General features: G+C 43.0%; 1 protein-coding gene across 1 annotated transcript in view; it reads left to right on the forward strand.

Annotated features, from left to right (window-relative positions):
- LOC107224435 overlaps positions 1-20,825 on the forward strand; it is a 192,503-nt gene that overhangs the window by 105,836 nt on the left and 65,842 nt on the right. The window contains exons 4-6 of the mRNA XM_046732611.1: positions 3,468-3,647; positions 3,795-4,656; positions 16,120-16,209. Of these exons, the coding sequence (XP_046588567.1) occupies positions 3,468-3,647; positions 3,795-4,656; positions 16,120-16,209 (1,132 nt within the window). The remainder of the gene's footprint in view (positions 1-3,467; positions 3,648-3,794; positions 4,657-16,119; positions 16,210-20,825) is intronic.

Below are 20,825 nucleotides of genomic sequence, written 5' to 3' on the forward strand. Positions count from 1 at the left end.
AAAGGCGGCGTTGAGGCTTAACGAACCGAGAAATACGACCTCTCAGATGCGAAACTGGTACATTTCGTATTGTATAATTAGCAAGGTTAATTGTAATTAGTCAGGCGGTACCGCAGAATTCATGAATCTTAGCTAGCCTAGCTGCCTTTCTTCTCGGTATTCGCGCCATTGAACCGACCGACTGGACTCTCGAAGATAACGGAGTCGATATCAGCTGCTGGTTTTAATTAGCGCGTTATTATAGTCCCTGCATTATCGATGTCGGTGTTCATTCAACTCTTGTACATGCGATAGGCAGTTCTCTGAAGAAAACCGCTGCCAGTTTGTTGTGGCTTGACTGACGCTGTTGGATCGAGAACGTCCGGTGGGATTTAGCGTGGTGAATTAATCATGCAAATGAGTGAAGATGAAAATTTTTATATTTCAAGATAAAAAATCGTTTTCTCTCGTAGCCGTATACGAGTGTCTATCATCCTCGCACTTTGATCCGCAAGCTGTAATCTTGCACATCCTCTTTGTCCTTTTTGTACAAGTACGTGAGATCTATAGCACCTCTATTCGATAGTGAGTGCAGAGTGAGAGTTTCTACATTGTCATTAAATGGCCGTTTAACAGAAGAGATGCAAGTCTTTTAAAGAGGCAGAACTGACTGGGCCACAGCGCTGGTATAAGAATCGCGTGCCGCCTTTCAGAACGTTCTCCAATAATTTTCTTGCCAAGGAAACGACGTGTGCTAGAGAGGCAGTTTATCGTCTACTAGGATAGCTTCCGAGGAGTGTTATAAGAGGGTAACCTTATGACCTCGTTTGTCGCAAAACACTCTTATACATATACATATACGACGCATGCATGTTGCCGGAGTTTCCTATTAAGGGAAACAAAACGCAGTCGCAGTTTCCATCCTTTCTCCCCGTTCGGCGAACGTCACTGCCATTGCCATTGCCATTGCCGCAGCACATATAACGTATATAACGCAGAGGAAAACGACGGGCAAAAGCGGGGGCCGATAACTTTTGCATTCCTGTTGGCACTCGCGATCGCGCCCAGCGATTAAATGAACCGTTTTGCCCAACTACGGAGCGCGCACAGGCGATCTCAAATATTCACCCTTTATGGAAGTGTGTCGCGATTTCTAAGGAGGGCAACGACGTCGAGTCGGAACCGAAACCCGGATCGTCGAGGCCTTTGGACGATCGAATTATGCCCTGGTTCAACGTCGGAGTGCGCCGTTCGAATATCGGCTAGAAACGCAGCCAGCGGAGAGAACGCCCCTCCTGCATGGGCGAACCCTGCTGCATGATTAGAGTAGTGCAGCGGCGATATGGTCGAAGACAAGGGAAGGTCTAATCTACATTTCAAATGAGCCTCCAGTCGGTTTGTCGGTCCGTCCATATCGGTTACCGGCTCTATTCACACCGTGTTATTATTGAGGCGTAAAATATGCACCGCGCTTTGTGCACCGCACGTCGTTCATGCATCCATGCACCGCACCTACACCGTGCGGACCTTACGGTGTTGTGTGCAACTCGGACGACGTGCATCGCCCTGTACGATCTACGTATCAACGCGGTTCTTATGGTTGCGGGCAGTGCAGGAGGAACGGGCCGATCAAAGCGCATACCTACCTACCTAGCTACATGCCTTGGTTTCCTCCTGAGAAAAGGTTGCGTCGTCGACGCTGATGCTTGGCCCGTGATCTTGGAGGTCAGAAAAAATTTGCACAGAGTGACGCACGTCACAGTTATCATTTCCCTATCTCGAACGCTGGGCTTAGGAAATTTCTTGGAAACCATTCCGCATGCTGGGCTATTGTGATCACGTTCAGAGACACCACGTGTGTGATCTCTTTCTCCTCGATTCAACCGCCGTGTAGCGCGGCGCGCGATCGACAGACAGAAGTGCTTACCTGCATTGAGAAGCTGATGATTGTTTTGATTGCGAGTCGCCCCGGGACATGAAGGCGGTAGATGAGGCCTCATTAGTTGTCGGTTGTAAGGCGGCACGGGGCGGTCAATCGATCGATCGATTACTCTTTCGCTCGTCACGTGAAACTCGACCCACACCGTACGCCGTTATGAGTGTCCGCGAAAGTGCCCCGAGATCCGATCTCAACCTGCTTGTCGCGAAATGGAAAAAGGAAACATCTCGCGCTCGCCGCTGATATCGGGTTCCAAAAACCGTCAAATTTTCTCTATTCTGGGTCACTGCATAGTTCTACCACTAACGTCGACGTTCCAAGGGTCAAACGAAGCCAGAACAGTTACTGCAAACTTCCCGTGCAAATATCGGTGCATTGACTCATCCCACATCGCGTTCAACTCTGGCTCACAACCGGCTGTGCTAATTATTCCCTGAAACAATCTTTCAGCACCGTGAGTATAAATAACCTGAACAAAGTAGGTAGGTAATCCGTGAATGAACGGATACAGTATAAAACCCGTTGAAACATTCTCGTGGTACCCACGTAAGTTTGGCGAAGGAAATGAAAAATATCCCGATAAGCCCAGTGTACAGGATTTTGCCCTAATGAATATTGAAAGGACAGTTGTCAGATGATCCTCGCTTCTCATCTAGTCACATCCGCCTCGTACAGTAGAAGCATGTGTTTAAAACTTCCGTGAATCACTTGTGATATCTGATTGCCAGTGAAAGTATGTATGAGTATAACCAATATGAAATTGGCTTCAGCCGACTGTGCGAGAGTCAGAAATGATCCGGACGCTGTGATCTATCATCTAAAACCTTTGAAGAAGAAAAAAAGAAAAAGAAAACAAAACGAAGGAGGGGGATATTTAACGAGGTAATGGTACGCCGCCAGCAGGCGGTGACAGAAGCTGACTCTTTATCATGCTCGGATCGTTGTACGTATGTACCTACCCACTTATGCGCAGCATCGTCGTCGTCGTTGTCGTTCACGTTATCATAAATGGTTCCGGGCCGGGGCGTCGCGGTCTCGTCAGGGTGCCGACAATGAGGCATTCAGTTTCTACATGTAGAACCAATACACATATTGTACGCATATTTCCACCCGCCACCGCCGCAACGTGATGAAATTTCGCGATATCCCTTCCCTCGGGATTCCGTGTGTGTTGGTGCCAATGACGCCGCCACCCGGTGTTCGTTTATCTGGGACAGTTCCTTGTCCGCTCGGCCATACCTGCTTTACAGCTAGGCTAAATCCCCCACCGGACCTCACCCTGTAACCTGCGTGCCTTGATTTTCACCGTGGAACATGATTGTGCGTAGGCTGTGCAGAGAAAAGAGAGTACCGCGGTGAAGGTGTTTTCAGATTACCTTATGACGTTCTTGAGGGCTCGCTCGACGAACCGTCAGTCACTAGATCGATCGAAGAGCTGTACATACGTTACATACTAACTTGTACTGCAGCAGTAGTGTCTTCTCATGTTCCAATCCCAATTATCATATCCAGCAGCATTTCTGAGCAGTGTTTTCGCTTTTTGATGCAGGGTAACGAGTCCGTGGTTCCGAAAGGGTGGCCCTTGACACTCGGTGAAATCGGTCTGGTGATCCACCTGGGTGAATTGGAGGCTTCGGCGCTACGCGTCGGGGAATGCTACCTCTGCGCGAGGAAACCACGGGGGAGGAGCACAGACCCTAGTTCGAATCTCGTCCAGGAACCCGTCGAAGTAAGTTTATACCTTGAGTACGCGGCACAAGTTTTGCCAAGTTACGCAAAACTCGAAACTTGCATCTTGACTCGGTGGCGTTGGTAACAAGTCCCCGGCTTTCCAAACTCCAGCCAATCCGACTGACGCGACTCTATTCTCTTCCAGATAGCCCTGGTGTGGCGATCGTCAATGCGGGCCCCAGGGATCCTCGGCTGGGACCGCGAGGACGAGTTCATGGACTGGCGGGACTCGCACAAGCGGAGAACGGGGGCCAGCGAGTCGGTCGCTCGGCCGCGTCGCCGGTCTCGCGATGACCTGGCTCAGGGTGACGCTCCGAGCGACGTCGAGGTGGTGAGCAACGGGGCGAGAGGCGAGGAGCCGGTTCGTCGACGGCCAGACTCCGCCGACCGGATCGGACGACAGCCAAATTTGGCCCTGGCCAAATCCAGGTCCACGTCGAGCGTCGACTCCTGGCAGGAGGAGGCGAAGACGGAGCGACGGCGACGTCCGGGCGACGGTGTCGATGTCCCGAGGTCCGAAGGTGCCAGGATCAAGCGGGGGACGAGCGTCTCGCCGATGACCGTTGAGAACTGGAAGGAGAGCAACTCCAGGTGGGAACCGAAAACGCGAACACTCGCTCCCCGTGACCTGAAAACACCCTTCGCCCTCGAGGCGGTCGTAGCCGAGTCTGAGAGGGAGAAGGACGCCAGTGATCACCTGCAGGACCTTCGTCCCGACGCCGTCTCGGACGAGGATCTTCCGGGGTACATCGGCACCCTCTTGGTCAGCATCGAACGCGCCATAGAGAGGGTGTCTATCGACGATTTACCCTTTCCCTGTCCGTCCTGCAGACACGGCGACACCGACGATCCTCTTCTCGGATGCAAGTGCGGATCGCAATCCTGCGGCTGTTCCAACGATTACTGTGGATGCGCCACTAACCAGCCCGAGGAGTCTCACACCTTTGAAGTCGCTGGGATTAAACACATCGACAGCGACGATGAGGAGGAAGTCCGGATGGGATTTGGTGAGTCTTATCTTTTTTTTTTTTTGCAACATTTAGTTCTGTTTATTCTGTGATAGGTATTAATGATTTTTCAACGATTTAACCTACCGAGCGCGGTACATTCTCAATCTATTCATTGTTCGTGATTTTCAATTCCCTATTCACGTCATCTGTGTAAATGGAGTCTGGCATAGTCATCGGTATTATGCGTACTCGTAGTGACAATCGGACATTTACTCTGACAATAAGCTAGGAGCTTGAATGATGGTAGAAAAAAAATCTCCGACAGTGAATAACAGTAATATTACAATCGCACATTTACCTGTAGACGGCATAACCCCACCTAGGGACAACATTATACATGAACACAGACAGGGTATGTGAACACCGAATGCATGCCGCACGTACACACCGTTCTACATCGGTTGTCACATTTCATTAGCAGACCCGACGGCGTCATTGAGAAAGGTATTACCAGCTGCAGGCAACGCGGCAGGCTTACCTGGGGATCATCCAATTCTGCCAAGACTTTGCGTAGGACTTCCGGTTACAGTTTATTCAAGACACTCTTATACCATTGGTTTAACATTTTCGATCGTAGGCATTAGCTCCATGCCAAGTTACTCGCTGGGCGTGTATCCAGGAATCGATCGAAGATCGATTACACCCTTTGAGGTAGTTATTCACCACTGTGTTTATTCGCCAACTTTTCACGATATCCTGCATGCCCACGGTTCGGCCACACCTTCTCCGTCGGCGGTGCTCTTGTTCACCGCCTTCCTGAAGCCAGCTTGACGTACATGTGTACATATCAACGTACCATGCGTCCGTTTGATCCGTGAGGGGGGGGGGGGGGAGGGTCAACAGTCTCGCTCGTTTCCAGCGTTATAATACCGTTCACGTGACAACTGCAATTTATTCGCGGGTCGTTTAGAGCCGAACAACGACGCGTGTTCCCGCGTGCATATCACCACGTTTAAAACGACATGCGTAGGTACGCGTGTAATACTCCGCTTGTTACATACGCCCTGCGTCGAGGCTCTCTATACCGAAGTCCGTCGTGGAACGGAACGGAACGGAACAGAACAGACCAGCTGACCGACCAGGAAACACGCGTTGAAATTGCGTTTAATTTATTACCTACGTCAAGACGCGCGCTTTGTTCCCGGAGATAATCCCTCCCGTATCCCGGGTACACAACCAGCAACGCACTATAACCATGACCGGAACACACCGTTGGTCCAGCACCGCGGTGATGGATTTGAAAAAACCCGCTTTAAAGACTACTCTCCCTATTTACGCCTTATTTACCATCTCGATTCTCCCACGGGCTCGCACAGCTTACAACCACTCGATCGATCAGCCAGTGGTGAACAGTGGTAACTAAACTGTAATACATTTTACTCTCATTATCAAACAGAGTTATTCACATCCTGAGATTGAGGGTCGTTCGCGTAATTTTGGATCTTTTTTATCTACTGATTAAGCTACTGTCTTTTGATAATCCTGCGGCGTAATTTATGACGAACCTCGTCATCGTTCCATAGGTACGTACATACATTAATGGGCGTGTATTAACGCAGTAGCGTTTGGCCTAGACGCTTACCAATCGGTCGACCGTTAATCAACTTTGTTAATTACGCATTGCACCGTGTAGACGGCGTTCAACAGCCCGGCTACAAGAGCTATGTGTACGTTGACAGGCGCCAGCCGTTAAATTTAATCTTGGCGTACGGCTTGACTCACCCACGCAAGTTATTTCAAAGCTTGCGCAGGTTGATCTGAGGCCACTTCAGACTGATGAAGTAAATGCACGTACACACTTATACCTATGTAAGTACACGGGGTGGTTAACCGCTCAATGAACACCCGCTATGTAGGTACATCATAACACTCGGGCAACACTTTGAACGTGAAATACTTGGTTCGAGACAGAAGAGTTATGGGTGTAATATGTGCACCTATTTTTCCAACTTTAATCTCATACTCCGGAATATCTTTCTTATACATTGGAACAAAAAAAAAAAACTTGTCGAACGGTGCTTGTTTGAACTAGATGTGCCTTTGGGTGAAAGGGAGATGAAATTGCGTGATGATTTCTTTAACGTCAAAAGAGCGCCGTCGGACACCCTGTATAACCACCTGCCTGCCCACAACCGCGGTCGCTAAGTGGTTCATTGATCGTTGTAGGTACGGGCGGGAGCAAAACCCCTCAATCATGCCTTGCGCCGGAGTAGCTAGCCTCGACAATGGAGGCTGTTCACCTCCTCAGTAGACTGACACAACCGGTGCCACGACCGCGATGCCAAAGGCAATTTCTTAGCTTTGATTTTACCACGGAGTATGTATAAGGAGCACCCATGACGACGACGTTTCTCGGTGAAATTGTGAGATGAGATTTTTTTGTTTTCTTTTACATCGGTGTACAAAGAGACGAGAGTTATCGTAACTTCCAATTTACTTCGAGTTTCATTTTTATCACTCTATTTACGGCATCGCACGATTTATACAGTCTAAATTTATCGCTATTGAAGCCGGTTATTGAATATCCCTTATCTCGTTTACTTCTTGGCAAAGCGTCATCTTCCCGAGAAGGATAAAGTAGATTCGTCCTTTCTTCTCGAGGCTTGCGGCATGTAGTTTTGACCGTTTAAATGTCCGAAGTCAGCTACCGTGACCGTGCAACCGACCGACCACCGCCGATCGTCAACGAGCCAAATAAACGTTTCGATATTACACGGTTTGTTAAGCACTCACTTTACCCCTGCGGTAAATGCCTTGAACGGTGAACATCGCGAGGCTTACACGGTTCTCAAATCCGGTATTTTTCCAATTCATATCGGACGAGTACCTGGGAGTTTTTTAATCCCGATCTGACAATTTGAATATTGCATCTAGCGAGCGTCGATGAAGTGAAAAGTGATTTTGTTGGGTGGAAAACACAGGTCTGCAAAAAAAAAAAAAAAAAAATTACAGCTGCATGGGATGTTTTTGGTAAATATCACGTTCTCGAGTATGCTAAATCCAAAAATCATTTCCATTTCCGTCCATCACGTACAGTATTATTGCAAAATACGTGGTGTTTGCATAAAAAAAAAAGTATAAGAATAATGAAAAAAGCACCATTTCATTACAATGAACTAAACAATATTTCTTGTAAATTGAAGCAAACAATTTCTTCATGAAATGTACTTAACATTCCGTGTTCATTCTTTTTCTCTATGAAACCTTTTCTTCTTCTCTTTTATAAGACACAGTACGAAAAACCTGTGGAGTTTTTTTGGTTGCAGACCTGTGATATTGCCGTGATCGAAGCGTTTCCGCAGGTACTGTACCTCGTTAAACGTGGATCACATAGCGCCGTGGTTTGCGTTATTATATACTGGTTTTCGAGCCGGGATTACTTATAATCCAGCATGTATACGTATATCGTGCATTGTCCTGACTGCGCGCGGAAGTGCAGCGGCCGGGTGATGGTGACTAAAATGGAAACTGGAAAGATATTCGCGCACCGTACCTGGTTGAAGATCAAGGGGAGCTACCAGAGACCTCTCTGCATACCAACGACGTCTTCGTCTTCGTCTTCGTCTTCGGATCCTGCTGCGTCTCTACGTGATTGCTGCTGAATCACTGTACCTAAGCGTAATTCCAATTAGTCAAGTCAAGAGTCAGGAACGCCTCCCAGTGGATCCTGCGCATTACTATAACTTCTGGAGTAGCGGGTAAGGTTGCAAAAAAACCAGCCGTGCCTTTCCAGATCGCCTGTTCATCCATCCTCACTTGATAATTTACAAAACTGAATCAGAACTGTGAATTGTATCTAACGTCGAACCTGACGACGTCAAGGCTTTTTGAAAAAGTTCGATCATTGATTATCGGGCAAGTTCTACCTACCTACATGCCAGTTTCACGATGAATTATAAAAATGTCATAACTCTCTGCGGAGCTGAGATCCCATCAGTTTCTTACACCGATCTCTATATGCATACGACAACGACGACTCAATCAACTCTTGGATCCCGGCGAGAATAATTAATTTATGCTAATTTATTGGCCAGTGATACTAATAAGACGATGTCTTCTCGGCGCGCCCGGAGCGATGCCATCTGCGATACATATGTACTGTTGCGTATGTAAAAATCGTGCGTCTGGTGTCGTTTTGAAATATTGGGTAGAACAGAACATGGTTTCTTTGGACTTTTAATGTAGAAAAATTCGCAATTCGTATAGTTGATATCAATCAAATATTGGAACAAATGAAAGTCTGTACAATCTCTATAATACAGTTGATTCCAGCTGGTGGTAACGATAATTACACCCGTAGTTACATGTGTGGAACGTACACTCATGAGGAACGCTCGTTTCGCCGGTCGATATTTAGGTTGTACAATCGTAATTGGATCTCAAATGTAACGAGATCATTGCTCGCTGCGCCGCGTTGGGTTGCTGCTGTTGCTTGATTTAACTCTGCGAAGTCATTCATGCCGAAGATAATCGTCGCGCATCTACGCGCTCATACATGCCTGCTTAGCCCACCTTTTCACCCATTCAGATAACCGGGGCGCACCTCTTCTACATGTTCCTGATCAAACCTGATAGGTTGATTTCCGCGGAATTATGATAATGGTAGATGGTTTGTTTTTTTCTTGCCTCGTTTGCTCCTTTGGTTTGCAATCCATTCGATGAACCACCGCATGGAGTAATTATCAATCAGATTCTCTTGCGATAGATTCCGTTCATTGAGTCAAGTAAACACCCATCGAATCCAACCTAAGCAGCTGAATCCAAGTTTTGAATGTAGGTCAGGCGTAAAAAAAGAACTCTGGGAATCCATCAGAGTATAGCAACGCCGTATCGGCTGCAGAGTCGAAACAGGGAGGTAAGAGATGGATCTGAGAACGTAGGCCGAGTTCTATTCAGCCTAGCTGCAAGGAGCGATACCGATCTGTGCATTGATGAACGAAACGCAACGCAACGTAGCACAACGCGAATCGCTGAGGGCTAGAAGATTTGCTCGTGGCATAATAAGATGTACGGTTCACAAAGGCACAGGGTCCTGCACTGCACGTTCACATGTGGAATTGCATTCCAAGGCGGACGCAAAAGTACCAAGAAACATCGGCGATATCACGATAACGCGCTCTGGGCTAACGGCATGTGTTATGCCTATTAAACCCTGCATTGGGTACACGCGTAGATGCATACTTCTATTCGTGCCATCTAACCATCAGGTGAATTCATCCATTCGATTGGATATCGCCGTGAGAATACTCGCCGCGCTTAAAGTAAAAAAAAAAAGGAATTTCACTAATTCCAGTCGGGTTTCCATCCATGTTCGTCTTTCACCATGGTGTCCAGTGATCCTGAAAATGTCCTCAAATTTTACTTGTCCTTCAAAAGTCTTGGATACTATCTTTGAACTTTTTTCTGGATCCTAGATGTATTCTATTTTTAATGTCCATGAATTTGCTACGGATTTTTTGACCGGACACATCATTTTTCCGGATCCCATTCATTTCGCTGATTTCTGTTCAATCCACGTGGATGCTGCGCAACTGCTGAACCGTGAACTGAATCTTCTCCCCGGCTATTCTTAGTTCGATAAAAATAGGCATACAGGAAATTGCAGTTATTTGTCACTGCCGTTGTGTCGTATCGCTTCTTTTCGATTCAACGATAAAAATGGACACGTGACTGCCGAGCTGCAGCAACCTCGTAAAATCAGAGACCAGTCTCTCTTTCTCTCTCTCTCTCCCTCTCTCTATGTATGTATCTTTTTTCTTACGCGCTCTTTGTTCGTGTAGGTATTATAGGCACACAGGTATGACCATAGTCGCTGTATACCGCGTATTTACCCGCTGCAGCACTTGATTACGTATCGTTGACCTCGATGCACCTATATACTTATAACGCTTTTTATACCTCTTTTTCTTCATTATTCGCATTCATTTGTAATGTTGTTATACCTGCCGCGGCGTAAGTAGGTAGCTTATACCTATACCTAGTTGTTCAGGATCAGGTTAATCATGCGGATTGTCCAGCGTTGGTCCTTCACACGGATTGCGTCACTCGCAGCCCTTGTTCACAACCGATAGATGAATCACGTAGTTCACAAAAAAAAAAAAAAAAAAAATGTTCCACTTTTATACTCTCAAACGTTTCCATTGAAAGGCACGAAATATTTCAAAATGTCTTTAACGCAACGAGAGGAAATTTTTCCTCTCATCTCGCACATCCTTAAAAATAGTAGCTATGATACAACAAATATGAGAAGTTTCCAGATTAGACACTTATATAAACGCGATGTCGAGTCGACACAGTTATGTTTCCCTCTAACCGCAGGATCTTCATATTATAACCTGGTGCATATTGTCTCAATTTATGGTTACCATATAGACGCGAGCTGTATATAATAATAGCTTCACCTACTCCGACAGCCACCTTTTTCAATCAAACAATTGTCCCAGCTTCGAGTCGTGAAATGAAACGGAGAGAAGAAAATAACTATGTACCTGTTAAAATATTTTCTCACAGTCAGGGATGTCTAAGGTCGGTTTTAAGCCACCGTGGATCACGAATATGTTGAGGAAGGTTGGAGACCCCTGAATCGAAGGTGCATTATGCATTACCTTACAGTGCATATAATGCATATTTATGCCGTGGGGATGACGTCAGCGTCCCGTGTCGCCCCGATTGCGTGACCAAAAGTCATTCTCGAGTCGGTCCGAGCGTGTTCGCGACCTCGCGCAAAGGTGTAAATGATTATTATCATTATTTTTCTTTATTACCAGGCAAACAGAAATAATATGAAAATTTTCTTCAATTTATATTCTTATGTTCATTTCTCGAGCGCAAAAGAGGGCGAGAGAGGAAAAAGATGAAAAAAGAATAAAATGAATCGAAAATTTTCTTCGAATTTTCTTCAACAACTCATTTATCGTGTGTTTATGGAGATCCCATCTCGAAAATTACACATATTAAGTGAAATTGTCTCCAGGTTTTCGAAAAAAATATTGAAAAATATTTCATAATTTGGGAAAGACGAAAACAATGCTTTTTAGACTTTAAGCTCAACGTTGAGAGCCTTTCACGAGCATGAACGAAGAAAAAAAGAATGAATAAAATCAGTATGACAATATAACATGGAATGCCCCGTACAATGACATTGAAAGATAAAAAAAAGGGTAAAAAATCTGAAAACTTTGACTTTCGGTAGAAAAAAAAAAATTCGAAAAGATCTGAGGGGAATGAAGCTGGATCCGATGTCAGTAATTGGTATACCTGCTCATATGTATTCCAAGTTGTTATATTCTTATTCCACATTTCCTTTTATGAATTTTATCAACCCGACCCCACGACGGACTAACATAATCAAAATCCCAGAAAGTCTCTTGAGCTATGTTACGTTACGTAAACTCCCAAGAGATGCTGGGGTATGCCGGCGGCACCGGCACCACTAGCAGCAGCGTCATTAACTCGTAGGTAATAAACGTCTCGTAATGAATCTGGAATATGTTGAAATCCTATATACTGCACCGCGTTACCCGCGCGAAAAAGTTTTCGCGACAACGCCGCATTACGTCTAGGCATATATAACAACGTACTCTCGACCGGTATACACGTTACAAACTGCATGTGTATTTCGCTCTCAATCCGTGTGCCAATTTCTTGTGTGCTTACGTTCGACTCATTGTCTTTGCTTTTTTTTTTTTTTTTATTTTCATTTTTATTTTTTTCTTATTCATCGTCTCAAATTTGAAAGTAACGTGCGTGAGCGAAGTTTGATAATAACTTACGATTAACTAAAACTTTGCACAAGAGATATTACATTATAACGATGCAAATATTGTGCAAAGTATATTTCATTAGAATATAACATTTAAAAGTGTCGAGGCGTATATTTATACCTTCTCCTTATCGTTTATCGTCATATTTTCACGCAATTTGTAAACACTTCGACCGTCACGATAACACGATAAATCGGTCCCCTTGATTGTATATCAGCAAGTATTCTTTCTATTTATTTATTTGTTTATTTCTTTTTTTTTTTATTTTTTTTTTTTTTTGCGATCACACCGTTCGCGACGAGGTTAACGCCTCAATCAGTTACTCAACATCCTCCGATCCTTGTTCGCGACCGGCTATATTCATCGCTACGTATTGCGTCCATTCGGACGGATACGTACGTGTGTACCTACGTACTACGCTACGAACGACCGTTGTTAATACATGTACCCGATTGCGGCGAGTATCGAGCGCGTTGCATCGCCCGCAGTCGGCGACCCGCCCTGACCCCGATACCACGATCCCACGTGGCGCCACGATGCACTTCCATAGGCTTATAGATCCGTATTATATGCCTGCATTTTCCAATGCATATGTATAATAATGCACGTTAGTACCGGACGTGTGCATACCTGGGTAAGTATTCACATCGCGAACTCTATCCCTCGGAATTCCCACGATTCTTCGACTTTTTCTCTCTGTTATAGATTATATGCATTATTGTGTATTACATACTGTTTGTGTCGTTGATACTTTTTTTTTTTTTTTTTATTACAATTTTTTTTATCGCCGTGACGATACTGCATTCGACATATCGTGACGTATTACAATATTAATACAGAAACGGTCGTTTTATATTATTAGTGTTTCTTTGCGTAAACGATCTTTACATTATATAAAAATAGATTGATAACGATTTTTAACGGTTCTTTCTCCATCTCTTTTTTTTTTTTTTTGTAACGAGATCATTGCGACTTGATAAAATTTTTATGTTTTTATAGGCTATCAATTAGCGTTAATAACGAAAAAAAAAAATATACCACAATCTTGACGGTATATATTTGTGAGATTTTTTGTGAAAAATTCGAAACTTTTCAGGCTGACCATAAAATTCACGCATTTAATACAGCTAGAATATTCTCGATTTATTATTTATTCGTTTATTTATTGATTGTTCTTACGTTTTTAATCCCTATATATTCATCGCAGAAGGCTAATATTGATAATCTCTGGCCGAGGATTTTTGTGCCAACAATGTTAAATAATTCTATATCAATGTAACAGCCCTCATAGTTCGGAGAAAACACGCGTCGGTATTAAATGCATCTCGACGAGAACGATATTAGACCTAGTACATGATATATCTAGTTATACGAGTATACTTACAGAGATTCTACGTAGAGATAATAATTACACAGATCCTCGTTGCGCACGCTTTGTACGCATCAACATAACATTTCATTCATATCATCCGATTCTCGCGGCTTACAATAATATTCTTTACGAAACGCACGGTGATCATCTAATACGATTTATGCTGGTATAAGGCAGGTAGCCGAGATTCAAAGGAATGCCTAATCGTAATCGGATATCATTTTTTTCCGAGTAATTCTCAAAAAGTTTTACCTAAGTTCGACCTCGACCTTGTCGAATACTATTTTATAACTTGCCACTACCATCCAATTTACACGCTGCCACAAAAGCGCATCAAAAGGCTTGTGAAAGCTCAACATTTATTTCGCGTTATTAGCGTTGCCTCGAATTGAAATGAAATTTAGAAAAAGAAAAAAAAAAAAAAAACACGAAGCTCGTGAAATAATTGTAAATAATCCAACTACATCGTTCGGTTTCTACATTTAAAATCATTTCTAAACGTCGTGTTTCGCTCTCTGATAACTATGGTATATAATTGTTTTAACATTTATGCAATTTAAAGTCACAAACGTAAAGTTTTGTGTGTTTAGCATTAATAATTTAAGAAACACGCTGTTTACGATAAATGTTAAAAAAATTTCATCCGCCTATTTGAAATTTAACTAAACTACATACATTCGGACAAATTTTGTTAACCAGCAGACACTGTCTAACGAAAAACGAATTAGGTATTAGTCAAGCGTAATGAACATCACACACGAAATTTTTCTTCATTAAAATAAAAAAACAACAAAAAAAAGCTACAACATCTGTTCCTAATTTATTTTCAGTATCGAGCTTTTTCGACCATTTTCTTGATTATCATACTACCTACACTAATATCGTTGAATTTAATGGCGTTTAAACCAGATACTCAACCGCTCGCATCACTGTCGAGCTTGCAGTCTTCTTTACTCCCCCCCCCCCCCCCCACCTATACTTCATTCCGTTAACGACGCGTGAAAAATTTCATCGCGTCTCGCGATTCGCAAAGCCCGTAAAACCCTCCCCGTCCAATGCGTAGAACGTAATACTTTCTACGCAAATTACGGCCCGCATCGTATCCGCAGGCACGCGTGAACAGCCAGGGAAACACGTCGACTACGCTGGCGTTTTCCATAGGTAGGTGTGGTTTTAGAAAACGTATTATTGATATCGTGTTTCACCCGCTCGACGCTCGGGATTTCTATGCGAGCAACCTGCCCCCGCCGCCTGACTTAACTACCTGTCGCGGATTATCGGATGGTGTACGGAAACTTGAGGAATTTCTATCTCCTTGATTTTTTTATTTTTTTTTTTTTTTCTTTATTTTTATTTTTTTTTTTTTTTTGCGTCTGATCAGGACATGTCACTAGCAGCAGCTGCGCAACTCGCGCCACGTTTCAGGCCTCAAACAACCGTTAGTTACACGCAACTGATTCCGGCTATAATTACTGCCATATCATTAAGAACGTACGATTTATATATATATATATATGGCAAATTTTCATCACGCCTGTTCAGCGATGTTTCCTTATTTTTTTTTTTTTTTTTTTTTCTCCCATGTCCTTTTAAATTCGAGACTGTTATTCTTTTTAGAAACTTATACGTCTTACAATTAATCGAAATCGTTTCTATCCAGTTTGCAGATAACGACCTCTTTTTTTTTTTTTTTTTTTTTTTTTTATGCACTCTTTTCTATTTTCCCCACAATTTTCACATCTCGTATAATTTCTGCTGACTGGTCAAAGAAGAAAATACTACACGATGTGTATAATATTACATACACAACGACTATTGCGTATAAACGCGGAACATGCGTTACGGAGATTCGTTTGAAGAAGAACACGATCTGTGTGTGTATAAATATTGTATTGAATGTCATATCAAAGCAAGCACAGCTGTTAGAAATTTGCTGGCTAATGTATAACGTGTACATACATACATGTATATATATATGCAAACGGAGGGAGACATTATATACCTGTATGTACCATGATGTTAAATGCACACATGTGTATATATGTATATATTTCATAACGATTCACTCTCTATTTCTCTCACGTCCGTATCGAGTTACCGATCATTTTTCCTCCCGATTGCAAAATATCTCTTCCCTTTTTATTAATCCTCTCGAGGCAACGTTGCGGCTGTTTCCAGGCAGTATGAAAATGCGTGTGAAAAAATATTAATTATACACGGGATTTCAAATCGTATGTTGAAAATAATTTGTTCCGTATTCGAGTATGTTTGTGTAAATGATTTAATAGGTTTATTAATCTGGATGAAATTTCGGATTGTTTTCAGGCGCGAGGAAAAAAGGGCAAGACCTCACGCCACCGCGGAGTATTCACGACCTGCCGGATCACCTGCTTACCTGCGGTCTCACGTTACCAGGTAAATTGAAATTCCTCGTTGTAAATTGTACAATTATGTAACAATGAGATTTATAATTACCCTCGAACAACCCGAATGGTGCATGCACACACATATATTATATATATGTGTGTTATTACAACCGCCTGGTATGGTATAACTAATTACACACCAGGGGGGATGATTATTATTTATTTCTGTGCAGCATATCGTACGCGTCTATATTTACATTGCGAAAGTAACATTACGCGTTTCTTGATGTCCCCGAAATCTGAAACTTGTGGAAAAAAAAATTAAAGAAAGTCTCTAATAGGTTACAATAGCAAAACATTAAACCAACCTGTAATGAAACTTGGACAAGAAAATGCAAAAACTTGGAAATGAAGTACGGAACTTTGCGCAGTTCGCTGCGGTATCTTTGATGCAACATCGCGTGACGACGCTTCCTCTGCAATGAGAAGTACGAAAGTTTGCAATATGGGGCGCTGCGCCAAAGCTGCAAGATTTATCGCGTTCTGAAGCGTAAATATATACAAATTATATTCGGATCATACGCGGAACGGTAATCGTGCCACTTGAAGTTTTCGCAAAATTTTACTAACGATCTCAACACCACGCTCGGTCTACAATTTCATAAATCGTTGGGAACGGGTGGCAAAATTACGAACTAACCAAAACCCGTCACCTCGGAGTTTTCTTCGTCGTTTACGGATTAACCAAGATCGTGAGAAGCAATTTGAGGCTTGAAATACGATCGACTTCCGTGAACCATTCTATAACAGGTGGCCAATTTAACCATCGACAATGTATGATAAATCGAAGATTGAGGTTAGGTGGATAATGAAAGATTCCCGAGTGTCTGATTATGATGATCGCGGTTCCGGTTCTTCTGACAGTTGAAACGCATCGTTGTGCCGGTGAATGCAAATGGTTCGAGCGAGAAAATGAGGCATAAGTAGACATAAGTGGCGGTAAACGGCAGCGGTAGCCAGACGTTTTATACACCGAATAGACGAACCGGCATCGGGCTGCAGAGAGTTGACCGAGGGTCCGAGGAGGAGTATAATGCGGAAGCCGAGACACACCCACACACGGAATACACGAATACGCGATTCACACGGCACAGTTGCGGAGACTATTTGCGACATGCACTCCATCGCATGGTTGTGTGAAACTTTACAGTACCTGCCTTATACAGCGATCGAGTATCCGCAACAGTTCCTTGGCTGCCGGCCTTGAGGGTTCGCCGCGTGCCTTAAACCACCATTATACGCGTCTAAACGCGTTCCACCCTGTAACGTTCCTCCAGCACCATGAACACATCGCGTGTATAACTGTACAATATTCCATTAAAATAGAAACACTGCGCCCGCCTTTACCTGCTACTTACCACAAGATTTAAATTAAGACCTTCTTCTTCGGCTACGGGAGCTCTAACTCCAGGACGTCTGATACACTCCCCGGGTGTCTTGCTTACCGGTCGTCGGTGATAAAACCGATCTTTCATCTAGGTGTACTGTTTCAACGAAAAACACCCGGGGTGTTCAAACGTTTTTGAAGTTCATGAAACGATGTTACAACCTTACTTTTCTTCCTTTGTAACTGTATAACGACGGGTAGTTTAGTGAAAGAAGAAATGGGTTTGGTCCATTTTTCAGCTTCATCCACCTTCTCGATTTGACATCCTCTCCTTATCGCTTCTCCCACCGTGCACACTTCGCGCGCATTTAATTGCTCGACCTTTTTCGAGGGTGAGAGGCGGCAGGCTTCAGGCTTGTGAACATGTGTACCGTGTGAAAGACCCGACGACGTGGAAGATTGTAAGGATAATTAATATCTGGCAATAAATTACTGCCCTACCCCCTTCCCACCCGTTGTCACAACTCATGCACCATAACTATACGGTGAATGGGTGGGCTCGCAGGTCAGCTCTGCACTTTTCTTCTTCTAATAATAATAATGATAAATTTTTATAATTAACAAAAATCTTTTCTCATTCCACCGGGTATAAGTGGTCGCTCTTAATAAACCCGAAGAAGCACTCGAGGCAGTCACAACTTATTATACGACTTGAAATCACATAACTTGAACGATTTTCAGATCGTTACTCCCGATTGTACGAAGAACCAGTAACAGTAATTAGCGAGTTGTTACTATTGCACGGCTCTTTCGTATCTTGTGGCGGTGGCGAAACTTTGACTTTAACAACGCTGATGGTTCTGATAGTACAAGGAAACTACACCGCGTTATTGCAGTATTCCCGACTCTTAGCGGTGTACGAGTCCAACCAGCTATAGGGAACGTGCCGTAAATTATCGGGCACCGTACTTCACGCCGGTACAATATGACGCCTCTGACCTCCTTAGCCACCTAGCCACGCGACCCCTTTTGACTCCTTTTAACAAGCTAAATATCTTTCTTGTGGTATTTTTTTTTTTCTTTTTTTTTTTTTCTTTTTTGAAAAATGGATCGCGAGACAAAAATTTCTAAACTTCTTTCTATACGTTCAAACATCCTGAACCCTTTTCCAACGGGTGTGTAATATGTATTTATATTTTTTCACCCGGGTATCGAGACGCCCCAAGTTAATATGGTCAACGATAAGCAGCTGGGAGGAGTTGTGACCCTGTGGCTAATGGATAATTTCTCATCCTGTATTACCGATACAATCTCTTCTCTCTCTCTCGCTATCGCTCTCTTTCTCTCATTCTCTCTCTCATCCCATCTCATCTCTGCATATTGCCGAGGAACGGCTGTTCGCTTCGATGTTGTATGCATTCGATGTACATGTGGCAGGGGTGAAACTGTGTCGTGGGAAGCGTGAACGCATCGCCACGCAGCGAATCGGCACGGTGTTGATGGAAAAAAAATTCAAAAATCAAAGTAAAAATAAGAAAAAAAAGAAAGAAAAAAAAATGATAAATTCATCGGAGATTCTTCATTCGGTTACCTGCGGATTCTTAATTCGAATATGCTAAATTGGTGCCGCAATAATTAATACAGTTATTGAGGTAGTAATTATGAAAACGGTAGAAATTTCGCAAGATAGTGAAAAATGATAAAAAAAAAAAAAAAAATTAATCAACAAAATGGTGGAAATCACACGTTTCACGTAGGATAATATCTCGATACGTCTTGTAGGATAAATACTTGATACCTACGTGCGAAGTTGCAGCGGGTCGTGCAAAACCTTCGAGGACTTAATTTCACTTCGGTCCGCGACCACGCGATTAATTCGCCTTGTTCTCCAAGGAAGGCACGCCATCCTTGGCGCACGCGGGTCCAAAGCGGGGGCGTGGGAGTTCTCCAGTTCGAGTCGAAGAGTCGCATCTGCACTCCAGCGGCAGCTGACTTCGACTTATTTATCCCGTGAACGGTACTCTTCTACGTGGCTACTCCAACGTACCTTTTCCTACCTACGCGCAACAACGATTTACCGTGTATATATATATATATATATATATATATATATATATATACCGAATATGCAGTAGAATAACCAGGCATATAATCAGACCGCACGTGTTTGTTATTACTGCACGAGATGATGCTGCCACGAGTTCAGGTAGAAACTGCAATCTCTAACTGGATTAGGAGAATGTTTATAGGTATAGGTGTACACTGGAAAAAATTTCATTTGTTACAGTAACTAGAAAAATTAAGTAAAACAGGTATCGTTAAAAGAACTGTTTGAATATTGTTGGAATTGCGAAAAACGAGGTACGCCTAACCATTTTGCGCTATTGTCGATTCTATTTTGGTTATTGCAACGCAAAATCAGTTTCTGAGGTTTACTCTACTTTTTTAGTTGAACAAGGCTTTAACGTCAATTTATCGTTGCACGAGCGTTAAATTTTCGCAGCAGTTGCAAGAAAATATAGCAATAGTGATCGTAATGAGAAAGAATAGTAACGGATACTAGACTTTCCGGTAACGGCTAAAAAACTAATTTTCATTTTCTGCCTAGAACTATATTTTTGCGTTGTGGTAAAAAATGAAAATAGTTAAGAACCGAGCGGTAACCGGAACTAAAAATTTCTCTCAGAGTACTGCAGCGATGCCCACTGAGCTAAGAACAATCGATGCATCGATTAATCGAATCAAAAAGCAAATAATCAAGCACGACTCGATTGAATCGTAATCGTGAAAAAAAATCGATTGCGTTTGGTCATTCTTAATAGGTAGAAGTAGACGGGATCAATCAACGATTTGCGAAACGTTTTTTGAAAACAAACACAGGTTTTCAACATTCTCTGCACAAAAAATTTACCAAATATCATGGTCAAATATAGCGAAAGAAATTGCTTTTTTTTTTAAATTCAGAATAACAATTTTGGTTAATTTACTGAAAATATAGATTTGTATTTGAATTGTAACTATAAAACATTTTTATCGTCGTATTTGATCGACATATTTGGTAAATTTTTGTATAATTATTGTCATTAAAGTATGTCGAGTTAGTTGTCAATGTTGTTCTTCAGTCTCATAAATTCAACTGTAATATACATAATTATTATAACCGTCAATTTGCTGTGTATAAATCTGGATAAATGCATGATTTTAATTTTTATTATCAACCGTGAATGAAAAGCAACGATTGATGAACCGAACGAACGGACTGTTTATAAGTCTAAGCC

Source organism: Neodiprion lecontei, chromosome 2 (genome assembly GCF_021901455.1).
Source record: "Neodiprion lecontei isolate iyNeoLeco1 chromosome 2, iyNeoLeco1.1, whole genome shotgun sequence".
NCBI lineage: Eukaryota > Metazoa > Arthropoda > Insecta > Hymenoptera > Diprionidae > Neodiprion > Neodiprion lecontei.